Source organism: Neolamprologus multifasciatus, chromosome 23 (genome assembly GCF_963576455.1).
Source record: "Neolamprologus multifasciatus chromosome 23, fNeoMul1.2, whole genome shotgun sequence".
NCBI classification, from domain to species: domain Eukaryota; kingdom Metazoa; phylum Chordata; class Actinopteri; order Cichliformes; family Cichlidae; genus Neolamprologus; species Neolamprologus multifasciatus.
The window spans coordinates 21,670,460-21,689,413 of record NC_140460.1 but is presented as its reverse complement, the minus strand read 5'-3'; the positions used below and the strand labels follow the sequence as shown (position 1 = coordinate 21,689,413).

The window sequence follows — 18,954 nt, the reverse complement described above, 5'->3', positions numbered from 1 at the left end:
TGAGCACTTTCTGTCATATTTCAAGCCTGCTTATGGAACAAAATAACTGGGTGTGCATCAGGAGTTAGTGAGGTTGGTCTCTGTCTATGCAGCTACCCTTGGAAAAACTCGGATCCAGTTCTAAAGGTTATCGAACCACATTTTTATTGATATACACAGAGATGCCAAAACTCGTCATTAAGGGTACCCGGGGGGTCTGGGAACTATTACACCCCCTAAAACTTAAAAAAAAAACCTTGTTTTTCCTTTGTTGCCATTACTGCTATCCCAGAGGTAGTTTCAGTGTTAGGCCTATATCCACTTGTAACAAATTACTTATATATAAATTAACCACTTGTATAGATGTAATGAAGCTAGACCACAACAGTTTTTTGTGCAAGTCTCTACACATGCTTATTTCTGCTGCAGAATTTCACATGGGCATCAGTGGACCTGACTCACTTTTGGCCACTAGAGGAAATGCAGTTTTTGGCACTGGCTTCATTTTTCAGGCCCGCAGGTCAGGTTGCCCTTTGGTTAGAAACTGAATTTGATGGGGAACAGTTGGTGGACCTCAGAGGTCAAACAAACGGTAACTTAAGCAAATAGGAAAAGGCTGCAAAAGCCCACAAAACACAAACACAAAGGAAGTAGAACAAAGCATCTAACCACTCAGGGTCACCATATAAATCTCCAGAAAAGCTACTGAGTGGGACACGTAGATGGTCTTCTATCAGTCTGTCAAATATTTGCAGGTTGCTTAAAAATGTAGAGCGATCACTTAGTTCGATAATGAAAACAGAAACAAGGTTCTGCTTGGTTTCTATAAGCTCCAGGCTTAGATCAGAGCTTTCCCAATTTCCATATCACATTTTGAACTTTTGGAAAAATAATGAGTATACACACAGCTTTTCCTAAATATGGAAGCCGCTGTTGCCTTAACCTCTTAAGCCCCAAGCCTAACTGATCTCCTGCCTTTTTCCCCGTATCAGGGGGCGTTGGGGCTTAAGAGGTTAAGCTGTTTGTACAGTACATGACAAGTTGGTGTGTGACTATTTTTACGTAAATTTGCTACTGTACCACTTACAGTAAACAACTGCTGACACGTTTGGATAATCCATCCTTTCCACAGCAGACAAAGCGCCACGCGAATCCTCCAAACGCCCAGAAGTACCTCGACAAGTTAAACAGATTGAACTCTAGAAGATCTGCCGACCTTGAGAGCGATACAGACGTTATTAAGAGGTCTTAACGCCCGGGATACAACAAGTGCACCGAATATAAAGACCTCTCCTGTTCCATCTAAATAGCTTGTGACAAAGTGTGCAAAATGTCTTTATTCTGGCATTAAGTCGAGGGTAGGAGAGGTGAGGGTGAAATCGGATCAAGGGAATAGAAAAAAAAATAAGAGAAGAGAAGGAGCATCTTGAGACTGAAGATGATGAATGAAGGAGAAGAGGATGAGATAGATGCAAAAAAAAAAAAGAATAGCGGGCCATGGAGGATGGAGTGGGGTGTATAATCCCGATGACTGGAGCCGTGTTGCACTCGCTGGGGAGGGGAACTCTGTCTCTCTTTAACTGGATTTGGGTGAGCTGCTGTTTATCGGCGTATGAGTCGCCAAGTGCTCCCTCTCAGCTGTCAAAACCATCCTAATCTAATCTGGAGACATTTCAGCCATTTGCTTTCAACACAGCACAGTGCATATGGTCATGCTTGTACGCTCGTGTCACTGGGAATGAACCACAACATGTATATGTATGGGGTGGCTTTTTTTTTCAGATAGTGGGGGTCGGAGACAACAGTGGTTTTACAGCGGGGTTAGAGCAGCTTGCGACAGGATTTGGGGAGTCTGCGCTCCGGATGTGGGGACCCCATTGTGTGCGGCAGCCTGGCTAATCTTCATTACCGCACACAATGACGGGGCAAGAGAATGGGGCCTTGGCTGGAAAAAGGCACGGAGAAACAAAAGAGCGGCGAGCAGCGAAAGACAGGGGAGGAGGGCCGAAAATAACAGAGGGCTAGAGGAGGGAGATAAAGAGAACAGTGAAGCGGAAAAACTCTGTTTCCTCCTCATACAGTAGCAGTCAGCGAGGGCCCGCTCGGTACCCCAATCACGTCCACACACCGTGAAGTGCAACTGTGGCGCTGTGCCCGCACTGATAAGAGCCCAAAACGGTTTGTTTTTACGCGCTGAATAAGAAGCCACAGATTCTGTTTACCCTGCTTTTGCGTTGCAAGTGTTGTGTAACTGTGCGCCTGTCGGAGCCACAGTTTAAGCCTTTGTCACTCATTACAACACCAAATCTGAGGGTTAGCTAAGAAGCAAAAAAAAGGAGGAGGAGGAGGGGGTGGCAAGAAAACAAGCAAAAGCAGGTCAGTGGCACAGCCTTGCAAGGCCAAGGTGGATTTAGTTCGAGGGGGGGGGGGACAGAGAGGTCGCGAGTTTGCGCAAAGTTACGCAAAGGTGTGCGCATTTTTGGAGCCGCACAACAGGAGGTGGGGGCCGCTGTCGTTCTGTCTTTATTCCGGCTGTAGCTGCTTTCAAAACAAACCTGAGCGACAAAGATTAGCGCAAGCTGCTTAAGATATTGAAAGACGTCTTCTCGCCACCACCGCCACCGCTGCTTTGGGCTCCCCTCCAAGCGATAGTGTAGCGAGGGAGTGAGAGTCAGTGAGTGAAAGTGTGTGTGCATGTGTGTGTTTAGGTTGTATGAGGATGGGCGGAGGCAGCGCGGCAGGCTGAACCCATTCACCCCTCGGTGCAGAGCGGCTGGCTTTTCAGCAGGAGTGTGAGGACTTTTCACCCCAATTTCATCATGACAATGCACAGCTGTGTGGCGGAGAAGAGGGGACTGGGGTTAGACACACTGAGAAAGGTGTTGGGAACTCATTGACTTTGGCCTTTAGGGTCTATGTTAGCCTGGTGAGTTGTACAGGTGGACAGATCGAGCCAAATATCAATAGTATCGATGCTAATGCTGGTATCGGTAATGGACAGATACTAGTGCGATGGGATCGATATTTTGTTTTCATTATCTAAGTTCAGTATGCAGCTCACTGAATTATGTTAAATAAATAATGTTGTTTTGGAAGTGGAAAACATATACCTCTGAATATCTGAACCTTTTTTGAGCTGACTGTTACAACGGTTTTAATTATAGCACATTTGCAGCATATTTAAACAGAAGCTGACCCAAAGTGCTTTAGAGCGCATTTACAACCCAGGTGTTCAAAAAACCCCAAATACATGAAAAGCATGAAAATACATGAAAATGTTTTTTTTGTGTGTGTTTGCTAATTGTTGTGAAAAGTAAAAATTACAGTGATTTAGTGATCATTAAAATGTGTTCAGAATTTTCAAATTGATTATGATTAATCTGCCTTTATAGGTTAAAAGCATCAGTATTGATATCGGTCCTGTATATACTTGGTAAATACGCCCCCTCCTCCCATCTAAGAAGAGCTTTCAGCACAAAAAGGCGGGTGATTACAGGGCAAAAGGGTGAAACCTGGATTAAAAGACGTGTTAAGATTTCGGGGTTAAAGTTTAAAGGCTGGCAAATTAATGTGTTTTAAATTAACGGGAGGTCGTGACAGTTACAGTGAAATGTTTCTAAGACAGGAACAAGACCGCGCGTTTACACGCACCACCTGCTCCACTGAATATTCAGGGGAAAAAAACAGCCACTTTTCTCCCACGTATAAACGCACACACATAAACCCAATAAACCCTGCCTGTCTCTGTCTCTTTCTTGCTTATACACACACACACACATAGCAATGAAAATTATTGATGTGCTCTCTTATAAAACAGTGGCTGCTCCCTGAAGTATTCCAGGCAACATCACAGGCTGAAAATAGCTGCCGACCCAAATAACTTTCCCCGCTGGAACGGAGAAGGAGCCAGACCACAGCCACTAGCGACTGGCTTTACTAATTGGCATCATTTTACAATGAAATAATATCTGGGGCAATAGACTGAATAACACATAGTGGTAAACTGGTGAGTGGGAGCGTATGTCGTGTAGCCACATGAGCTTGGAGGATGGGGGAGCGATGTAAGGGAGGGTCAGGCGGAGGGTGGGGATTCCTTCATTCTTGTTAGCATAAGTTATCAAACTGTTTTCCTCTGAAAATAAGCACGGGGGGGGGGGGGGAATTGGGTAGTGAAACATTTATGTGACACCATCAGTTTAGTTAAAAGACGAGGGAAAACACATCTACAGCGGAGGATTGTAAATGTTTTTAAGTCACAAACTGGTGTTTTGCTAAGATTTGACACAGATCCCCACAGAGATAGTTTGTTTTCATTGATATACTATTGAATAATGGATTCTCTCTTTTTTGAGAAAATGTGAGTAAAAAAAGGCTACAGAAGCCACATCCGCACACATTTAAGCAAGTACACTTGGGTCTGTGTTTCAGTTTTAGGTTTGAAGGAAAAAATGAATAAATACGAATATCTGCTGTGATATAACAATGCAAAAACACGATGATGGCCATGATAACTGGTGCTACAGAAGCCAGGTGTAGATAAATTCTGCACCTGGATGTTGACGCTAGTGTGGATAAAACTTAAGGCTAATGCTGCTAGTATTGCTAAGGTTAGCCAAAATCTGACGTTGGGTGTTTGCCACATTAGGCAGAGTGCTGCACATTTCAACAACTATTTGTCGGCTAAGTTTCAGAGTTTTCTGAAGGTTGCCTTTTAGACTAGTCTAATGTTTTTTCTTCTCTCATTTAAGTGACTATAAATTAGTTGGCAGTAACATCCCATCAGGTCCAGAATCCTAAGAGCTTTGACAAAATAGCAGTAGTTGATTGAAGGCTGAAAAGGGTGTTTGAGTTGTAGTTAACCTAATGCAATGTTTTAAATGATTCTTACTCTTTCTGCTTTTTTGACGGTGGTTTGTTGTTCCTACCTACTTAAAATTACAACCTGTTCCCTTAACTTGATATTTTTATTTAAGTAAAATAAATATTTTTATTTAAGTAAAATTTTTATTTAAGTTGCTTTATTAAGCAACTTAAGTTTCCCTTTTTTGTAAATTTGTTGGATTGATCTAAATTCTTAAGTTCATCATGCGTTACCAGTTGACTTAATATAATTATGTTGTTCCAACAATTCTCTTTTTTCCATGGGTGAGGATATTTAATAGTTCTTCTAGTTTACAATTTCCTTTTTTACAGCATGACCCTCACTTTACTTTTAAATGTGGGAACAAATTCTCTGTGTGGTGATTTTATTGTACAGGAGCTCCAAGGTGGACTGTGCTGTATTCATTTTTGTCCACCTTGTCCACCTCAGACTATCAGTACAAGTTCAGGTCACGCCACCTACAGAAATACTCTGATGATTCTGCAGTGGGTGAATGTATCAGTGATGGGCAGGAGGAGGAGTACGGTGCACTAGCGGATGATTTTATGTTTTGGTCTGGGAGGAATCACCGGCTTATAAATGTGAATAAGACCAAAGAGATGGTGATTGAAGTCAGAAGGAAGAGGATGGCTAGATGGCCAGTGTCTATTCTGGGACAGGATGTAGATGTAGTGGAGGAGTAATGGTACCTGGGCTTCGACTTTGGCTGAGCTGGAAGACCAGCACAGGGGCTGTATACATAAAAAGGGAATGAAAAGTCTTCATTTTCTGAGGAAGCTGAGATCCTTCAATGTGCAGCAAAATGATGGAGACTTTCTACCAGTTACTTGTGGCAAGCACATTTCGAATACTGTTTGTGGCCTGCCAGTTGGACACATCATCAGAGCTGGCAACACCAACAGACTGAATAAAGTGATCAGGAAGACAGTGGACACTGTTGAAGCTGTGTTGGAGAGGAGGTCACTGAACAAACTGTTATCCACCTGCTAGACGGGCAGCAGATCACCTTCTCTAAAAGACACAGTGCAACGAAAAAAGAAATGGGAAATCTTTTGTACCGCATGTTATCACCATCTGTAATACAATATATCTTATAATAATGCATCAAAGAGCTATGCCTTATTTTAACGACTGCGATTCAAGCCAAATGACTAGACAGGGAGATTTTATACCCACATGGTATGTCGAAAGAATCTGCATTTTCGGAAAAAAAGACAACGGTTCTGGTATTCGGATGACCCATGCTCATTTTGCTTAAGGCCCTGCACTTATGTTGACCACAAGACAGACACCACCCAAACTCCCAGTTTAGGCCACAATATCAAAATCCCCCACCACTGCACGAACACATCCTGTAAACTGCTCACACACACACACGTACTTCTAGGGAACAAGCGAGGGAGGAAGGCATAAATACAGATGTCTTTTGGCAGCCTAAATCTTAATTAGCACCAGGAGATTCATCTAATCAAAGGGTTGCCAGCCCATCATTAAGGCTAAAACACACAGTGCTCTCCACATACGAGAACAGAACAATGGGAAACAGAGGTATGCCGTCATGCTGATGAATGGCTCTTCCCACAGGTCTCATTAAATCACAGAAGGGCACTTCCCAGGCCGCTCGAAGAGTTAAGAAGGGTGCACAATCTTCTCACCCCCTCTGTCTGTCGACGCTTATAACATCCTTTTTCCCCCCAAGTAAGCGTGTTAAAACATTATTTTTCATAGTGGAAAAACTGCGCTTTCAGGCTCTGACATACGGACTAATCCCAATTCAAGCTGAATCTGTCTGGTTTCGAGGAAACAAGTCATATCTTTTTCAGACAACTCAACCCTGCAGGGGCTTGGAATGACTGAAACTACATGACATACCCAGTTGGCTTGAGATATCTGTGTCTTTAGGGTAATTTGGGTCCCAGTTTAATCTTCCAGAGAATTTAGCGTCAGCTGCTGACAATGGAAAACATGCTTTATCTATTTCCGAGCATCCAGCTGAGTCCTCACCCCTGGCTGCGAGCTGCCAAAACAGGTATGATGCTCTCTAAATTTTAAGTGAATGATGTGAAACAGCTTTGAAGAGGAGGATGACAGAGAAACTAATACATCGGGGTAGGTAGATTGAAACCGAATCTCATAAACGAGATGAAGGAGATAAGAAAGATAAAAGAAGGATGGGTGAAAAGAGAACAGGATGACACAAAAATACAAAAGGAGATAAAGGAAAGAGAGACTGCTGCAAGAACAAATAGATCAATCATTGGAGAGATAAAGTGAGGGAGCGATATAATGACAGATGAAAATGCCCTGTCACGCTGGCCAACCGGCTGGACAGCTTCGGAGTACCAAGCCACTGCACTGGGGGAACAAGTGCAGACCGGCTTTGCATGTCAGCCAACATGCAAAGCACAGTCGGGATTGCATACAAATCTGCAAAGACCCACAAACTCCTAGGAGCTTATGTCATGCACCTGAAAGTCGAGCACACCAATAACTGGCATTGTTATGTCTTTACTGGATACCCCAAGTCCGACCTCAATCTGAGATAACATCCTTTCGTAATACTTTTACAGCACGTCGTCGACAAGGTCTGCCTTGGTTCTTCACTGCTGACTGTCCTGCTTTATAGGCCATCCAGCCAGTTTCAGAGAGTGTCACGTCCTTGCCGTTGTCACCACAGAGAGCTTAGAGCCGTGATTGATGACTTCAGATGACATCAACAAGCAGCGGTGTTTACTCTGGGCAAATTGCCCTTGTCTCCCCCACCCCCCTTTCCATCTCTTTTTACCCCTTTCTCTTTTGCAATCTTTGAAGCGAGATGGTCCACATGGCTGGATTTCTGGTTTCTGGATGGCTAGAAGTCTCTCAGGGTGGGATTAGCCTCACAGACTGACAGCTAAACAAACAAATAGTCCAAAACTGGTCTTCCTGCTTGCTGAGGCTGCCTAGCAACAGGTAGGCTGGAGGAGGGGGATGCAACGCTTCAAACGCTACAGCCGATTATGGCTCCGAAATGCCTGGACATTGTGTGGATGTGTGGGCTTTATTAAAGCCAAGGGATTTCTGAATATGTGAGCAGACACTCGGTTTAGTAACACTCGGTTTTCTTAGTTACTTTCTGTTGTTACTCACAGTTTTTTTTTAAACTGTCAAGGTCTTTTAGATTTCATTCTACTATTTGAATAAAATAAAACAAACAAGGTGGGATTTAACTCCAGCTGGGTGTAGCGAGAAAGAAATGTTTAATGTGCAAGCAGCTACCTGGCAACAGTGTAGGATTACCTTAATATTTACTTGTGACTGCAACTGGAAATCTGTGACTAAACCCATCAGTGTGATATAAAATACCACTGGAGATCCGATTGGAAAGGAAGGAGTGAAATCAGAGTACACATTCTTATTGAATAATACGACAAGAAACGTGTGCAAACATACCTGGAAATACAGTATATAAGGCAAAAACAGGGTTTGTACAGTACTAAAAATCTTAAAAATGAATATTTGTTGTGACCACCTTTATTCTTCAGCACAGTCTGAACTCTCTTAGGCAGCTTTCTTGTCATTTCTTTAAGCAGTCTTCAGGAATAGTTCTCCAGGCTATTCTTTGGATGTTTCTGCCTTTTGTTCTGTTCTCTGGCAACATGATCCCACACTGCTTCAGTGATGTTACGCATTTTCGTTTGAAAATGCAGTTTTCTCTCCGTTTTGGCCTCCCGTCCACACTGAGACTTTGTTTTCTCTCAAGGAAAACGCAGTGTTTTGAAAATGCTCTTGAAAACGCATACTTTTGAAAACGGTGCTTTCACATCGCAGTGTGGTCAGCGAAGACGGAGACTTTTTGAAAACGATGACACATTTAAGTCATGTGACTAATTAAACAAAGATAGCAGAGGGCATTATACAGCAGTTGCTTTGTTTGCTCTCAATTTTGACAGCCGGAATAAAGATTAATATCAGTCTGTACATGCTTCCGATAGCTTTTCTTCGAATTCTTTAATTCTCACTCGCTTTTGCAACTTTGTACTTTTGTGTTACTCGCAGCGACAACTCCACCTCAATGTTAGTCAATTTAAAAAACTCAGTGCTTTTCCTCAACAGTTTGCTGCAACTTTTCAAAGAGCCGTAAAGTAAATAAACTGTAGACACAAATGAGGCAGGTTTGAATCATCTTGCGTTTCACGCATGCGCAGTACTGGAACATAAGCGTTTTCGGCCATTTCAATGTGGACGCACAACTCTGTGAAAATGACTGAAGCCCTTTCAGATGAAAATGCCATTTTTAAATGTATCCAGGCTAGTGTGGACGTAGCCTAAGGGACACTGATCCATGACTGAGACTACTTTACTGTATTTTTCTGTCCAGGTATGATTTTACTGCATTGACAGTGTTTTTGGGATCATTGTCGGGCTAAAAAATGAAGCTGTGGCCAATCAGATAATTTCCAGATGGTATTGGATCAAAAACCTGACTGTACTTTTCAGTTTTTAATGACACATGCACGCCATGCCGAGATATGACAAGGTTCAACTAACAGCTCTTTGAGAATCACCTGTTGGTGCAAAAATACAATTTTACCTGTCAAACTGTGTTATGTGTGGCATTTTTCATAGATTTAGTTAAAGAAATTGAAACAAATTGTGCTTTTATGAAAGGCTGCTAGTGAAAAAGTGCCTAAAGACACAATTTAAAATTGGTTTTCCCACAAAACTGGCTTATCCCTTGACTTAGGAGCCTTTCTTATGCTTGAATGAGTCATAGACACATGTTAAGAAAAAAAATCTGAAAAAGGTACAAGGACTGGGATGAAAAGGAATGAAAAAGCAGTCAAAGCCCTTCAGAAAGCCTGGAGAACTATTGGTCAAAACCACTTTAAAAAATGACAAAAAAGTAATTGGAAGCAAAATATAAAGAAATGAGGGGTAGTTCAAGACTTTTGCACAGTACTCACCTGTCATCTGTGCATTTTTGCCTCACAGTTCTTTTATAAAGTTAGTGAGTAAACTAAACAGGGAAAAAATATTAAATGGGTTAAACAGTAAACTATCCCTAACCCCCACTGGAACGTATCAGCTATTGACTGATGACTGTGAGTCTGGGGATAATGGCCAATCTTTTTCACTTTCCTATCAGCAGGTAGGACTTCCTCTGCCATGTGCCAATCATTGTTTACAGATACAGGGAAATTTCAAAAAGTTACTTAAAAGCAAAATATTCATCCTTCATCTTTTTTGTAAATGCCTTTTCCCTACTGATTCTGCATATTCATAAAAAAACGTTTATAGAGATTAACCTAACCTTAACCCTAAATTGCTCACCTGACCTTGTGGATTTTAAGGCCTTCAGGAAGTGTTTCTGTAAAGCTGACTGCCTCCTGGCTTCAGGTCAGAACATTTTTAACTAACCAAACAACGTCATAAGTCTGGCTGTGATTACTTTGCTAAATCCATGTTTTTAGCATGAGTTTTGCTATGCTTGTTATGAGAAGGACAAGACTACATATCTTCCTGCCAGCATCCACCGATACATGCTTAATCTCGCTCATGATCGGAGCTGCAAACATGGAGCTCACTGTCATCCTACCCTTTCACTGCAATAAACTTTATTGAAATAGCAGAAGGAAAACTATTTTTCAGCTTTATTCGTGACACGCTCCCTGTTAAAGGGCCTTTATTCAGCTTTGTGCCAAATTTTGATTGCGTAACTCCTGAGTTCAACTTTTTGTAGCGAGACTGACTTTAAATGAGGGTTAGAGCAGGGCAAATCAAACAAGGCGGCTGTGACTTCGTCAAAAGTGCCTTCTCAGAATTTGTCAAAGAGCAAAGGAGGGAGACAGCGAGAGAGAGACAGTCAGGAGATAAAGAGAGAGGGAGAGAGTTGGTGGTGATTCCAAAGCATAAAATGAGTGTCTGAGACTTCTCTTCCTTTCTCTTTCCTCCCTGCGGTTGCCAAGCCGGATGGCAGCAGTGAAGCATGTCGGATCACTGTAAGGTGCTGTAACGGCTTCCCGATTTCGCCTCAAATGATGTGAAAATCATTGCCAAGCCATGTGTGGTGGTGTGAGGCGAAAAAAATGACTAGCTTCTCTTCTCACTGTTAATCAAACCTGGGGTGGCAGAGCGTTTCGCAGACGGAAGCCATACATAAAGATGTGCTTGTTCACCGCTCTCCCTCCACCAACACCCCCAACCTCACCAACCCTCTGCCATTTTCTCCTACACCACCTACTCTGGCTTTTCTCTGACGCGCCAGTCACCGGAGAGTCAGACAAATGAATACTTCCTCTTTTTCATCAGCACTTCCCACCTTTTCATCAACGCCCATAAAGCAGTAGCCGGCACCTATCACTGGCAATCGCCTCTCGGCTGCTTGAGTGATGAGACAGAGGTGGCAGAGTTCACTAAGTGCTCTTATGGCAGAATGGATGTTACTGGGTCAGAGGGTCGCTCGTACATCTCATTACACAGGATACACAGACGCACACAAACCTGTGCACCTGCCCGCGACTGTGTGTGCATACAAAGAAAATGCATCCTGTGGCCCCCGCGTGTAGCAGCAAACACTCAGGCCTGTGCAATACACACTAGGCTCTAACCTCTAGACACGAGTGCTGTGCAATACTGCAAATTTTGGTGTCAATCCTATACCAGGTAAATACAGGGTCTGTATTGCTGATACTGACACCAGCACTTTTTATAAAGCACTAGAGCAGTGAGACATGATTTTTACTTTCCACAACAATTAGTTAACACAAAAAAACACACCGGGAAACCTTTCTGCTTTTCATGTATTTTGAAACTGCTTTTAGTTTTTGGAGACCTGGGTTGTAAATGTGTCTGTCTCTTAAGCACTTTGGATCAGCTTCTATTGTTTAAGTGTGCTAAAGGTTATAAATAAAATAGACGTGACAGTCAACACAGAAAAGTTCAAATGTTTTTCTTCTTCAAAAGAATGAAAATAGAAAAAAATAATTTTAAGGACAGAAACAAAATATCGATCCTATCATGCTGGTATCGATCTGATACCGATACCAGTGTTGCTATCGATACTAGCGATATTTGGATCAATGCGCTCACCTCTACTAGACATTAAGAAAAAGGTAAAAATAATGAATGACATGCATGTAAGCGCAGCGTAGCTCCTCCAAAATGACTATCTCATCAGCTTTTGCTGTGTCTGCTAATTAGATGAACTTGTTGCTCTTTAACTACACACACACATTTATCAGAATGATAACCTTGTGGCTGAAAACATTTAAGAAGAGTCCAGCAGAGACGCTGCATCGTGTGCAACGGCACACAAAGACTCCCTTTCATGCCTCGCTGCGTCACGGGCCAGCAGGCCATGTCAAACACATTCTACGTGACATCCATCTCCAAGATCTCCTGCTTGATCTCGGGTTAAAAAACAAAACACCTCGAGGAATCAATTCCAAACTCCAGCATCATGAGGTAGCACATGCATATGGAAGACGGCTGAACAGAGCCAGACGTCAGCTAAACTAAAACACAATTAATGTTTCTCTCCCTCCCTCCACCCTCGCCTTTTTGGAGAAGGCCCAAACTCGATTTCGGGGAATTCCGCATCTCATACTTAAGAGTTGATGTGACATTTTAATAAAGCAACACGCCGGGAACGAAAAAACACTCGCAGGAACTCTTCTGAGACAAATAAGATTAAGTCCCGGGTTTGTCCTTCCTCTGCCTTGCTGAACTGTGCCGGCTACAGGATTGATTTAATTTTAATTTGCATAAAATTACATCAGATCTCAGGCGGCGAAAGGTCGCGGAGAACACGCGAGACCTGTTCCAGGGCTTCATTACTTGAGACAAAGGTCCAAAAAAGTGGTGGATGCAGGTACTCCACGAAAGCCCCGCGGAGATCAAAAGATCCATACTGTGTCAAATCTATAAGCAGGAAGAAAATAAGGGGGGGAGAGGGGGGGGGAGAGAAAGGGGGAAACCAGGGATGGAGGAAGACAGGAAGGTGGGCGGCGGGAGCGCAAGTTGGCTGCTCTCCCCAGCATGCCTGCTGTGTGTGAGAAAGCAGCTGTGGCCTACTGAGGATTACATAACTTACTGGGACACACACACATATCCAAGGCTGTACGTGGATGCGTATGGATGTGCGCGGTTCCTTCGCTCTCTCAGTCCTCACCGCTGTCTCTCTAAAGGAGGTTGGTGTTGGGGTGAGTGGGGGTATTTTCTCTATGTTTCTCTGGCCCTGACTCCAGCTTAAACGAGCCCAGTGTGGTGCGACTTTTCCCTCTGACTCAAAATGTGAAACGACTCCATCCATCGGCATCCCTACTTCTTCTGTGCATCAGGACATCCTGCTTCTCCACCCTTTTGATTGTCTTTCTATATGTGCGCCTCACTCCTGGGGTGGTGGGGTGGGGTTCAAACCCACCAGACTGTGAAATGCAAAATCTTGCAGTGGAGAGAATGTGCATGCTCTGCAACTTCCTCCACCTCTATCCTCCGCCCACCCCACCACTCAGTCCCAGACGGAGTCGCCTCCGCTGCCAGTTGGATGTAAGTGGATGCATCTGAGCAGGCGGGCTCGCTTATGGAGGTTGCGCCTGCCATGAACAGCCTGTCCTCATATAGGAGCTCCATAATGCACCGTCAAGCAACGTGCAGACATTTTGCTTGTGCAGGCAGTCGCACTACATGTGCGTACTCTGTGTGTGTGTGTGTGTGTGCTGAACCTCTGAGGGATAATATATGTGTTGGAGCATATAAAGTGTGTCCCGAGGTCAATGACCGAGAGCCATCAGTGGTGTCCTGTTACAATCCTGCCCATCAGGGTCAGGTGCGGTGGACTGGGACACGTCATCAGCAGAGACTGAAAAATCCATCATGTCGGCCTGAAATCTGATCCAGATGTTTTTTTTCTTCTTCTTCTTCTTTTTTTTTTTTACAGATGCTGGCAAACAGACAGCGAAAGCCAACCAAGGCTTTCTCTGACCAAAATGCCAGTTTACAAAGAAGCCTAAACAAGCACGGGAAAGAGAAGCCAAGACAGCGAGACAGCAGAATAACACGTGCGCTCTTTGCTTTGAGAGAAACTGGGTCCCACAAATAATAAGTGCGCTCTGACCGGCTCTGCTTGTTCCAAATCCAGCTCAGCCCCACACTTTGTTCCAACTCTGAACAGCCAACTGTACGGGGATTTGGAAGCGAGACAGCGCGCAGTTCAGCTTGGCACTATTAGGTTCAATAATGGAACAAATAGCAGCCTCAAATGTACCATCTGCAGACCTCCAAAAACACTTTACCGCTTTTCTTCTCCCCATCCCCCTATAACCGGCTGAATCATGCCTCGCAGACACCAACAGGGGACACAGTCATCACTCTTGCCATCGCGTCTCAGGGACCCATTTAGGGGCCGACAACAACGGCCTCCTATCTCGCCATCAGGCTGCTGTAAAAGCATCGAATTCTAAATTGTGCCCGGAATACAGAGGGGACCGCTCAAACTGCAGGGCCTCGGCTGGAGACGGAGCTTTTAAGGCGAGCCACAGCTCATAATTCCTGTATTCAGGGGAGCTCAGTGGCAACTTCATGCTGTTACGATAAGCACAATGATCGATTTGCAAAGCTCAAATCCTTTTGCTCTCAAGGCTGCAGGGATCTTCTTATCTAAACTATAGATAGTTTTTCCGAAAGAAGAAGAAACCTTCTCCTCCGGTGATTTGTAATGAGGCTTGAGGCTTTGAATGCTTTGAGGAAAGCATGCATCTTGTAGAGCAACTGAGAGGCGACTGTAAAAACTGCATGCCTGAGAGTCGGGATAATGACAACACACTTGAGTTGGACTTGACAATGTTACTGCCCCCAACTCTAAACTGTTACTATAGAAGGAAAATGTTCTTTCGCTTTGCGCCCATCTTTACATGATTTACAGCTTATACACCAGAGACATCAAACATAAGGCCTGGAGGCCAGAATCCAAAGGCACTGGATGGTTTGGGAAAATGTGAAGGAAGGCATTAATTTTGGACTTTTAACTATATTTCAATAGGATTTAAAGCTTTTCCTACTCATAAAGAGCTCTAAAATGGCCATTCACAATACACCAAAGTAATTAAATTATAGATTTCAGTAATTTTCATTCAACTCTTAACTGTTACAACAGAAATGAAATGTTGTACACAGCTTCATTTGTGCACATCATTACATGATTTACAGATATCCAACTTATTTTACATGCCTGGCAACATACAGACCACTTTGATCCTATGTGGGCCGGACTGGTGAAACTCCAGTTTCAGAAACTGAGGTACACATTTAATCAGTGAGACATCTTAATATAAGAAAAAAGAAGTGCAGGACTCTTTGGACTTAAATTGGAAGAGGTAAATGTTTTAAATTACAAAAATCTATAATTCCATTTCTTTGGTGTGTTGTGAATGGACATTTTGGATGTCTTTATCGGTACATAAAGCTGTTAAACTTGTGAAAATACAGTTAAAAGTCCAAAAGTTATGTCCTCCCTCACATATTCCATCCACTGGGCTGGTTTGGAGTCTCTGCCAGGTGAATTTTGGCCCCCGGGCCTTATGTTTAACACCGCCTGCCTTACACCTTAGTAGGCCAAAAAGCATTTCCATTTTGCTACAATTCTTCTAGAAGCAAAGTCTTAAAAGTCAGCAGCCATCTCTGGATTTGTGTTGCCTACCAAAACCAAAGCAAGGATCTTTCACTTGTTAGACCAGACACAATGGAGCTACTTCCAGTCAAAAACACTAAAATAAAGAACATTTAAAAAGTAGAACCTCTCTCAGTTACATTTCTACATTAAGTTAACCTTACTTATGAGAAAGTAAAATATGCAAATCTTTTACAAAACAAGTAACATCAATTTAAGAGGAGGTGAGTCGTACTAGCTGTTTATTGTGAGTGTGCAATAGTTAGCTTTGTGGGGGTGTGGGGGTTCCTAAGCAACCCCCAGAGACTGCCCTGGGTTCAGTTTAAAAGGTTTAAAAAGTTTTAAGTATTAGCGCTATCTTGTAGTAGTTTCATTCAATTCCATTTAGTTCTACTTATATTACGCCAAATCACAACAACAGTCGCCTCAAGGCATTATTTAGTATTTGTCTTTTTTTTGTCTCTCTGTTTAATGCCTCTGGTTTGAAGTTAGCCAGCTAACTTTAACTTAACTACACTGCATGTGGGCAATTTGCAGGCAAGGCAACATCACCAAGGTCCCAGAGTTGTATTAGCAAGAAGAAAGGCAGGTCACGGTCAGTTTGATCTCTCCATTTAGCCCAGGCTGAGGGCAGATTCAATCACAGAATTCATCTATGAAATTACGTTTACCATTTTAAAAAAAATCCCAAAACTACAGCTAATCACACAAAATGATGCCAGACATCCTAGTAAAAAACGAGCTGATCTAAATCTAAAACAGTAAAAGACCAAACAGAGCCCATTAACAGCGATTCCAATAAAAGAAAGCTGACATTTCCCACCCTCACAGAGAAGAGCTTTGCCCACATATCCAGCTGTCTTCTCTCTTCCATTTGCATTAGGTATTGATTTTAAAATGCAGGCTGTGGGTGAGAAGCAAGAGAGAGAGAGAGAGAGAGAGAGAGAGAGAGAGAGAGAGAGAGAGAGAGAGAGAGAGAGATTCACTCCATATGATGCCCCCCACATGCAATTTAAGAAAAAAATCCCCTGACAGTAGGAAAGGCAGGGAGTTGGAGACTTGTTATGAAAAGATGCGTCGGTGGCTAACAGTAGGATGCCAATTAGGCTGCTTGGCCACAACCAGTCACGCACCGGTTTCTCCCTCTTTCTCTTTCTCTCTCCATCCCCTCCCTCCCTTTACTCGTGGAGCATAGAAGTGGGGAAAAACTCAAGCTCATATTTCATGAACAATACCGGCATCCGATTTCTGTGCTGTGATTTTTTTTTTCTCCCCCTCCTTGTCCGGTAATTCAAGTGCAGCATGGAAAGCATCCTCTCCAGCATCAGCATCAGCAACAGCAATGCAGGTGGGCTCTTATTTGGACACACAAATGGAAAAGAGGAAAGTAGGAGGCATGTTTGGGGGAAGATGTCCCTCCTCTGAGTGACAGGGGGACACCAAACTGAAGCAGCGAAGGGGGAAAATGTAAAAATGAATCATTTGTTCGTCAAAAAAAAACTCAGATTTGAAGATTTTTTTTTCTAACACACACACCCTCCTCACCACCACGCAATTAATAAATAAACCCAGCTCTGGTGCCATTTTTTAAACAGTTTTACAAACTAAAGAAGAAAGAAGAAGAAGAAGGGACACGTAAGCGCAGATGGCGTGAAGTCTCTCCGCGCACCCCGGCGCCATGTGGCCGCGTGAAACCCAGAGCTTTACACAACATCTCTCCGTAGACACCCGCTGAATTTGATGAAGCAAAAGGGGGATTTAAAAAAGATAAACAAATAAAAAAAAAATGTGGAAATTACTGGTGACAGCTTCTTCCCTCACCTCCTTCTTTCCGTTAATGCTGCTACAGAGCCAGACGCGTTGGGGGATCTATTATGGATAGGAGAGGGGAATTCTTTTCGTGCACGAGGGTTCAAACCTGAGTAATCTGAAGGTTGCCAATCTATTATTTACGTCAAATTCACTCCCTGTTCGAGTGCTCATCTTCACCTCCCCTTGCATCATATTTGACAGCTTTATTACGCGCTGCTTTGCGTCCGCATTTTATCCACTTTGCTGATTTATCGGGAAAAACCTGCCAGATACACGAGTGCGTGTTTCTTCTTTTTCTTTGAAAGTTGTGCATCCCGAGCGCAAATTTGCGAGCTCGCGGCTGAAGCTGGCACAGCCGATGCTGAAAGCTGAAAGTTGACACGTACCTGCTGCCAGTTCTCCTCCAGCGAAGGCATGGCCGAGAAGTAGCCGGTGTCGTGCACGAGCTGAAGTTCCTGAAAGATACTGTGGTTTGCCAAGACATCCATGCTTTAAGCTCTGGTGATGGGAAAACAAGAATGATCCACAGGGAAGGGGGTGGGAAGCAGAAGAAGAAGGAGAAGAAGAGGAAAAATCTATATATATGTGTGTATGTGCCTCCTCTCTGGGCTCTGTCAGACCTCTAAATCCACTTCTTTCATATTAGTCCTTAAACAGGGAGGTTAACGGCTGAGCGAGGCGGCTGGCTTCCCCGTACCTGCGCGCATTCTCGGGAGTCGGTGCGTAAAGAGGAGGCTGGAGGTGATGGAGGCTCCATGCGTATCCGTGTTGCCAAAATAGACACGCGATAGGGGAACCGAAGGAGGGGGTGGGACTTGGTAAACGAAGGGGCGTGGTTCGGCTTGTCAGTCAAGCCCCATTTAAGGCGAATGGGCGGTTCGGGAGGCGTTAGAGCGGCTGGGAGAGCGTGCAGAGGCGGGGTTGGAGGGGGGGTTTCGCCGGGCAGGATTGGCTCCCGTGTCCAGTCACTCACGCCAAATATGGGCTCGATAGGTGAGCTATTTATGGATGGGTATATTAGATTTGGATGAAGGTCTGAAAGACTAGTCTGAGAGGCGAAGCCGTGGTGTAAACATCATGTGCTAACAAACGGGAGCGAGGAGCGGTGCTGATAGCCTCCTATATTGTTCCCCACAGTGCAAATGTTTAATTATAAAAAAGAGCTGCAGGAATATAGGAAAGCATATTCCTGCAGGGATTATGCTTTTAATGAGTTTAGAGTCAACGTATCGCACTTAATGGTGTTTTAATCTCCTGTAATGTTGTTTCAGGGCTTCTGCAGAGACTGCTATTACTGTACAGGCAGGAATCTCATTAAAGTGACCCACACAGCAAAACGTGGTGGGGAAAAAGAAAAGTTCACAGTGTGTCTGCGAGTGTGTGTGTGTGGAGTGATAAATAAGTATCCAAATCTTCCACCATGAGTCTTGTTTGGTGGTGTGAGTAATCCCGCTTATTCACCGGCACCCCGTGTAAGCCATCGAAATTGTACACTTCCACACGGGCTCAATAGTCCCTCGCACACACAAGGAGAGAGGCAGAGACTGCTGCTGTCTCTAATCTTATTACAGCGCTAGGGGAAGGCTAGCTCAGGGCCCCGGCTACGCAATTTACACATGGCATCTCCGGGAGG

General features: G+C 43.8%; 1 protein-coding gene across 1 annotated transcript in view; it reads right to left on the bottom strand.

Annotated features, from left to right (window-relative positions):
- LOC146491522 (Krueppel-like factor 7) overlaps window positions 1–18,113 on the bottom strand; it is a 59,456-nt gene extending 41,343 nt beyond the window's left edge. Inside the window, exon 1 of the mRNA XM_085150870.1 lies at window positions 17,708–18,113. Coding sequence (XP_085006996.1) covers window positions 17,708–17,809 — 102 coding nt within the window. The 5' untranslated portion in view covers window positions 17,810–18,113. The remainder of the gene's footprint in view (window positions 1–17,707) is intronic.
- Window positions 18,114–18,954: the final 841 nt, after the last annotated feature.